The 7,937-nt window shown below is 30.9% G+C and overlaps 1 protein-coding gene across 1 annotated transcript; it reads right to left on the bottom strand.

Moving 5' to 3' along the window:
* Window positions 1-3,825: 3,825 nt before the first annotated feature.
* Window positions 3,826-5,391, bottom strand: LOC120078732 (small ribosomal subunit protein uS14z/uS14y/uS14x). The gene is made up of 3 exons (XM_039033040.2): window positions 5,258-5,391; window positions 4,166-4,265; window positions 3,826-4,039 (listed from the first exon to the last, which is right to left on the bottom strand). Exons 1-3 carry the CDS (start codon window positions 5,317-5,319, stop codon window positions 4,031-4,033), a joined length of 171 nt encoding a protein of 56 aa, XP_038888968.1. The 5' UTR covers window positions 5,320-5,391; the 3' UTR covers window positions 3,826-4,030.
* Between the last annotated feature and the right edge of the window lie 2,546 nt (window positions 5,392-7,937).

The following is a 7,937-nucleotide window of genomic DNA, read 5'->3' as shown; positions in this document are numbered from 1 at the left end:
AATTAAATCCAACGGACCCAAATATTTAGTATGATTATCAAAAGCTTTCATTAAATCAAAATTTACAAAGGCTAAAATTAACATTTTGAAATCCTTAATCGATTATTGTGGTTTTAGTTAGAATGTGAGGTTGAAGGATATGGCTTGACTCATGCGACGGACGATAGCACTTAGACAAGGTAAACGATAGCGTCAAAGATAGGCGATAGCGTTTTGTGGAGGTAGACGATAACGTCTGAGGGAGATAGACGACAACTTCAAGAGATAGGCGATATCGTGTAGACGATAGCGTCAGGAGGTAGACGACAGATGATATCGTGTAGACAATAGCATCAGGAGGTAGACGATAGTATCAAAAAAGGTAAACGATAGTTTCAATCAAGCAGACGATAGGTAGTAAATGACAGTGGCAAGCCAACTTTTCCTTTATGATTTCTTGTATTTAAAATGTACATAAGTGATGTATTTATACAATATGGAATCACTAATTTGGGAATGAAAAAATAACTCAACAAACACAAATGGTTAGATATTTTGTTGTACCCAACCTATTCCTTTGGTAAGCCCTATTCTTTTGGTAGATAGGCAAGACTTTATGTGTTGGCATCCTTAATATCCTTAACAGTTTTTAGTCGTTTTATATAAGTTAAACATAATATGTATATATTTTATCACTCCTAAAATGAGCATGCTTTTCCGAGATCATTTCTATTTACCCTAAGCCTTAGGGTTAAAAAAGCATTTAGCTGAAAATGTCATTGAAAAAGGGTACATTGATGTAGAATCGGGGTGAAACGTATAGAAATTGACCAATTGAGTTAGATTCATGTTGACAATTTTTTTAAAATTATTCCACCAAACCATTATGGGTTGACCTAGTGGTTCAATAGGGTTATAGGTTTAATAAAGGACTTTGAATGAATGAGTTCAATCATTAACGGTCACTTACTAGGATAACGTACGAGTTTCCTTAACATTCAAATGTTATAGGATCAGGTGGGTTGTCTCGTGAAATTAGTCGAGGTGAGATCAAGTTGATCTTAACTCTCTGAAATATAAAAAAGTGATCATGACTCTCAAAACTACACATTCTTGGTTGAAACAAAAGAAAAAGTTATCATAAAGTATTGGAATGAGGTAATATATGTAAATGATCATTTTTTTTTAATAATATCCACGAGTGTTGGTTCAGCTTATGTGCACAAACTATTCTCACATTATAATTATACTACCACATTCAGAGCATATCTAGATAATATCGTCTGAGGATCTATATTCAATAATATTTTATGAACCAACATCATCTTTTATCATATCAATTAATAATTAACTCTACTTTAAAACCATTTAGAAATTATTTTCAAACTTCAAGGAGAATTAAAAATCAAATTCAAACTTTGATAACCAAAAATCAAATAATAATAACATCTTAACACAAACAATCTACATTGTTTTATTTTAAAGGAAGATCTACATTGTCTTTTCTACCAAGAAAGATCCATCTAGTTTGACATTTAATATCAAATATAATATATAAGTTTTATAAAACGACTAGAAACCACACAAATATATTTCAAAGAAAATAAAAATGGGTGTCTATCTTCCTAATCCACCCCTAACTATGTTTGGTTGCTAATATAGTTCGTAGGACGTTAGATATTAAATGGGTGACTAACATGACATGTATCAACTCTAAATCTAATCTTTTATCATTCATATCGTTGTTGGAGGCATGGTAAAAAATAACCATAAAATATTTTCATCTTTCAGAACTAGCACTCTTCCAACGGTCGAGTATTAGATTAATTAACTTTTCCATCCTATCGATTATTTTGAACTTCTCAGGTTAATTTCAGACATAACCTAAATTAGGCAGTCGATTCGGACCAAACTTTTGTCAGTTTAGATAGTATATATTTGAACTTTCTTGGTGAAATCTTGCGAGGATTAACATTGAGATTATGTATATTTTTCAATTCTTATATAATTTTTATAAAATTTGATCTTTTCCAAAATTTAAAAATTAAAATGCAATCATTGGGATCCTAGAAAATCACCTTGGAAAATTGGTGAATCCATTTGAAAATTTAGAAATTCAGATCATTATGGAAAATAGAAATTGAGTGATAGATTTGAAAAGTTATGCAAAATTTGATAGATAATTTGGCCAAATTTAGAGAAAATTTGAAAAGAACTAAGATTTGGTAGAAATTCGATGTTAACCAATTTTTTTATCCAGTGGTCAATCTCGATTGAAATGGACCAAGAAAAACTATTTCAACGAATTTTCTAAAAAGTATAAATTCTTTATGACCATTAGACCAATTCGTGGTGGTTTTTTAAATGTTCGATATTCAACCCCATTTGAAGTATGAGGAGGGTAGAGTGGTAATAAAGGAACAAGAAAATGTCCACACTTTGTCCCAATATTACATCATTGACAATTCTGACAGGATAGACTTTAGACTTCTATTCTTGTAACTTTGTATAAGGTACAAACAAAGTTGTTTCTTTAGTGGTTACAATTTGCCCTAAATTTGCAGCCTTGACCATTGAGTTCACTAAACAAACCCTTGTAACCACTGAAAACTTCAATTTAGAAAAGCATTTCATCTTACTTCCATACTAAACTTCTTTATTTTACATCTAAGATTTATATTAACACACTAAATGAACATGTAAATAGAAATTCAGGATTGGCCAAAAGAGTGCCACAAAACTAGATAATGGGACACAATAAATAAATAAAAACAAACAAACAATTACTATCATAAACAAACCAGTCTAGACCTTCCTCCCAAAAAACCTATCAGAGTAGCACAAACCATTGGAGATACAAAATTCTACAAAATAGAAAAATATGAAATGATATTAAAATTTTTTTTTTAAAAAAAACCCCCTACTCATATCAGTACAGATTTACTAACTTAGTGGTTGATTCCAAGATTACGTCTAAATTGATTCATTTTATCAATCATCTGAACAATATTTACGATTATAAATTAAATTTGTTATTCCCCTATACATACAGATGCACAAAATTTCAAAAGCCAAATTGTAAATCTTAACTTGAAAAATAAATCAAATTAAACATATTAAAGTTCCCAGGCTAATACAGATTAAGCCACCCAACCGTGCCTAGATATTGCAAATGGAGTTTATCCACAATTTAACCATAGCTATTTTTTTCAAATATCCGAACTAACTTACACACCGACTAATCTTATGGACAACCCATTTGGATGTCAAAGAAACTCATTAAATCTTAAATAAGTAACCACCATAGATCAAACCTATGATCTCTTAGCTCTTAGCTCTTTATTAAGGTCATGCTCCAATATTTAAAATCATAACTATGAGAAGAAAAGGGGCCTGGCTGACTCTGCACAGAAAAATGTCGGCAAAACAAGTATTCTCATGTGTTTTCAATTAATACACAAACTGCCAATAGAAAGAACGTAGTTAACAAATTCAAAACAGACAAGAATTTAGACCAAATTTAACATGTATTAATGTCTAATGGAACCAGACCATTTGTAGTACAACCACAGTAGACAAACCTACCAGCAGTAGTAGTATGTGTAAGCCTAATCTATACTATAATAGCATGACTTGACCTATAATTTTTTCCATATATCTATTGAACACTAATGTTACTCTTTATAATATTAAATACTAAGTAGTGATCATGACTTGAACCTTCTATTTAGATTGGCCTTTGATCTGTCGGCCAAAACATAAGCATTTATGGTTTAACTTGATCTATACTTTAATCCATACATCAAATAAGGAGATGTAACTTTTTGAAAAACAAGAACACGCTACTGGATGAAAAACATCAACTTAAACCTTCAAAATTAGTAAACATTGTAGTAGCCTATAGTTCAACAATCAACTCAAGGTTCATGGGAAAAAAATGAACAAGGGGGCATAAAATGGAAGTTCAAGGTTCTGTCTTATATATATATATATGAAAACGCTGCTAACAGAATCCATCCATTACACCTTCTCTAAAGGAAAATTTGGCCATTTAGCGGTACTGCAAGAAGAGTTGAGGTTCAACAGGTCAGAACTCAGAAGACATTGAAAAAGTTTTAATGTGGATATAGTTTTCAATAGTTCAAAATAATAAGTGGTTGAAATAGTCAATAGTGAAAAACCAAACCTTGATGAATCCAATTTCCTTAGCATTGCTGCGGAAGCACTGTCTACAGCACATAAGTCCGTACTTTCTGATCAACCCATGAGGATTTCCACAAACCCGGCTAAAAGACAAGGCAAGAAAAACAGAGAACGTTTTAATTCAAACCGGGGGGGGGACTTCATATCATAGTTCTGAATAAATGTTAACCCAACCAAATATATCTATATATCCAAAACTTCATTAAACTCCATCACGGAAGCTTATAAAGCATCTCATCAATCCTTTTAATTCATCTCATTATCCAACTGAATATCCGTAGTCAGGTTCAACAGATTAAACTAAAATTTTAATTCAACCAATAGCCACAAACAACATGAGGGATTCATGAGAAAATACTAAGAACGTCTTATAGTTTCATCAACATAACGACAGAGTAATATAGACAGGAAACAATCAGATCATGGAAACTTATACAGCATCTTATCAATCCTTCAATCCATCTCATTATCCAAATGAACCTCCATAGTCAGATTCAACATAATGAACTTACATTTTATTTCAACCAATAGCCACAAACGACATAAGGGATTCATGAGCAACTACTAAGAACTTCTTATCATTTCATCTACATAACTACGCCCCAGAATAATTGACAGAAAACGATCCAATCATGGGCATATAACGACTAGAGTTCCTGGGCAAATTCACTAGAACTCTGATATCAAAATGAACCGAAAATCGCATGCCTAATCAATTAAATCAAACAGTACATATAACTAGAAGAACATTTGGGAATTATTCTATAATAACTTCACTTAATTGCCCACCAATAGCAGCCCCCAAATCTATTCTTACGCTTGCTTTCATACATCAAAGAAACATAAAAAAAAAATAACTTCTTTGAACTGTGCCCAGCCCAAAAGTCAAAATACCCCGTCAGAATAACAAGATCCCCGAGTTCCAACCCAGAAATCCAAATAAATAACCATATTTTTCAAGCAAAAGATGGAATCATATATCACAAATAGAAAAAAAACAAAAAAAACAAAAAAAAAAACAAAATCAAATCGGAATAATCTCAAGATAAAAACAGGGGAAAAGAAAACAAGTTACCAAGTGCGAGAGCCGGGACCGTAGTTCTTGGGGTGCGAGTTCCAGACGTTCGAGTGCCCCATGTTTGAAGTTCTTGCAAGAAGAAAATCTGACAAGCTCGTTAGGGCTTCGAAAATCTTTGGGAGGGGCGAATGCTTTCTGAAGAACCAACGCGAAGAGAAAAAGTAAGTATATATAGCGAAGAGCTGAGACGAAACCCTAGCTTGTACGGATATATATATATATATATATATATATATATATATATATATTCCAAATATATTATTTTCTCAAGTGATTTTATAATTATACTTTCAATTTCAGATTTACCAAAGGTTTTTTTAATATTGATATTTACTTAAATCTTTAAATTTCAAAAGGTTTGTTTTAGGTTTTTACAAATTTAATCCCTATACTTGAGTACATTTGGTTTATGAACTTTAAAAATGATAAATTCTAGTATTGTAAATCTTGACTTGGTGAAATCATTCATTATATTAAATTAATAATTAGATTTAGATTAATGAAGATTTTTATGTAAAAATTAATTTAAATTTGTAAAATGGCATACTTTTTAAATTTTTTTTTTTTTTTAATATTGACTGATTTGTAAAAGATTTTGTTTTTGGAAAAATATCTTTTTGCTCTTTCGGTTTTGAATTTGTTTCTATTTAATCCTTATGTTTCAAAATCTCATACTTTTATCCTTGATATTTACATGATGTTCATTTTTAGTCATTACATAACATAATCTTTAGATACCTATCAGGGAGGATCATTCAAACCGTGAAAATCGAATCGAATCAAATTAATGCGATTCAGCTTGGTTTCAAAACTTAAAACTGAAGTGAAACTGAACCGAATTGCATCATTTTAAAAATGTTAAAAATAATGTATATATCGTCTCTCACACTCTCCGATCTTTTTCTCCTTCTCTTCTTTGATCTGCTCATTCTTCTCTAATCTGCTCCTTATTCTCCAATTTTCTTCTTCTTCTTCTCGATTTTCTCCTCCTCGATTTCGGTGTGTGAATTAGAAAGGAATAGGAGATTTTCAAAAAATTAGAATAACAAAATTTTCCTTTTTATCGAAGTTGGAAGAAAAATCCAAAATCGAAAACTGAACCAAACTGCACCGTAATACAAACCAAACCGAATTAAAACTGAAATCGAATTATGCGGTTCGATTCGGTTTAATACAATCTGAAAATCGAATTTTTTGGTTCGGTTCGGTTTGACTCCTAAACCGAACCGTAAATACCCCTAGTACCTATGAAGTTAGTAAGTTTGTGTTTGGGGTGTAGAGTTGTTTAGTCTAAAGTTAGAAAGCTTGTAATTGGAATGCAGAGTTGAGTTATTAAGTCAAATATATTATGTAGAGTTTTTTGTAATATAAAAAAGTATGATTTTATGGTGGTTGTTTTTGTTTGCTTAGCTTTGTCTTTAGTCATTCAACTGCACACACATTTTCTCAAACTTTAAACACGATCGAGATATCAACTTAAAACTTTCACATGCCTATTTTCTTTTTTAATTTTCACATATGTTTTTTTCAAATTTTTTTTATATGTAACCATTATACTTGAAGTAAAAAAAAACTCTTGTTTCATACAAACAACAAAATTACAATTTACTTTCACATTAGTAAAATATATGAATGTAATTATATGCACAAAAAAAGTAGATCATCAAGTAGTTTAGAGTTTTTTATGACATCTTATGTCAAATTGTAGGTTAATGTTTATTATGCATGCATGTCGTTATTAGGAATGCGATCAAAGTCTTACATTGGCTAGATAAAAGGATGAGCATGAGTATATAAGAGAGAATAACTATTACTAATGGTATAAGACATTTCAGGTGAAACCAAAAGTAAAGCTACAAATGTTTATGCCTGATCTAGAGTGGACTATATCATACTATCATGGAGATATTTGAAGATCCATTGTCCTTAACAAGTGGTACATAGTGGCACTAGACCCTAATTGAGCCATGTCAGTAGAATCCTTGGGTGTCAAACCAAGAAGTAGAAAGCCTTAGAAGATGTATGTTTAGTTTGAGATTGTTGTTGCTTTTAAAATAATTGTTGTTAGCTTTACTTTTTGAAAAATCAACTGTAAAAAGAAGTAAAACAACGTTTTATAAATTTTAGTTTTAAATTAGAACATGATGGTGTTGACATTCAATATGCGAAATAATTAGGATCTTAAGCACTCTAATTACATTAATTTGAGCAAACAAGCATACATATACACAAAAAATACTTGGGGTTTCAAAAAACTATACCTTTGAAGAATTCTCCTCTAAACTTCAAATCCACCTGAAATCTTCAGTTTCAATGCTTGAAGACCACCACAATTTCTTACTAACCTCTTGATCCTTAGATTGGATTGTGGGATCCAAAATGAAGTTGAATTTGAAGGGAATTTTGAAGGAAATTTCGGTCTTTGGTCAAGAACGTGAGAGAAACTTTTTTTTTCCCGTCAGTTGCATCTACTTTTCTCTAGTTGAAATGAATTTCATTTTTATTAAAAATAACATGCAAACACTTTCCATATTAGCTTAACAAAAAATCAATTTAACTCAATGGAACTTTTGGTGTCAAAAGTGGGGGAAAACCCACTATATATTTGTTTCGCATTTTAAATTGAATTTTATTCAAAATTCAATTTAAAATTTGAAATCTAATTTCAAAATTAAAA

This window comes from Benincasa hispida, chromosome 5, assembly GCF_027475165.1.
Source record: "Benincasa hispida cultivar pf3 chromosome 5, pf3_genome.v1.1, whole genome shotgun sequence".
In the NCBI taxonomy this organism is placed as follows: domain Eukaryota; kingdom Viridiplantae; phylum Streptophyta; class Magnoliopsida; order Cucurbitales; family Cucurbitaceae; genus Benincasa; species Benincasa hispida.
This window is presented reverse-complemented; position numbering and strand designations above follow the sequence as displayed.

Excerpts from the sequence above, each read along its gene's own strand:
- LOC120078732 (XM_039033040.2), bottom strand. The coding sequence starts at position 5,319 with ATGGGGCACTCGAACGTCTGGAACTCGCACCCCAAGAACTACGGTCCC. Across the intron at positions 4,266-5,257 it reads GGTCCCGGCTCTCGCACTTG|CCGGGTTTGTGGAAATCCTC; the intron begins GTAACTTGTTTT and ends CTTGTCTTTTAG.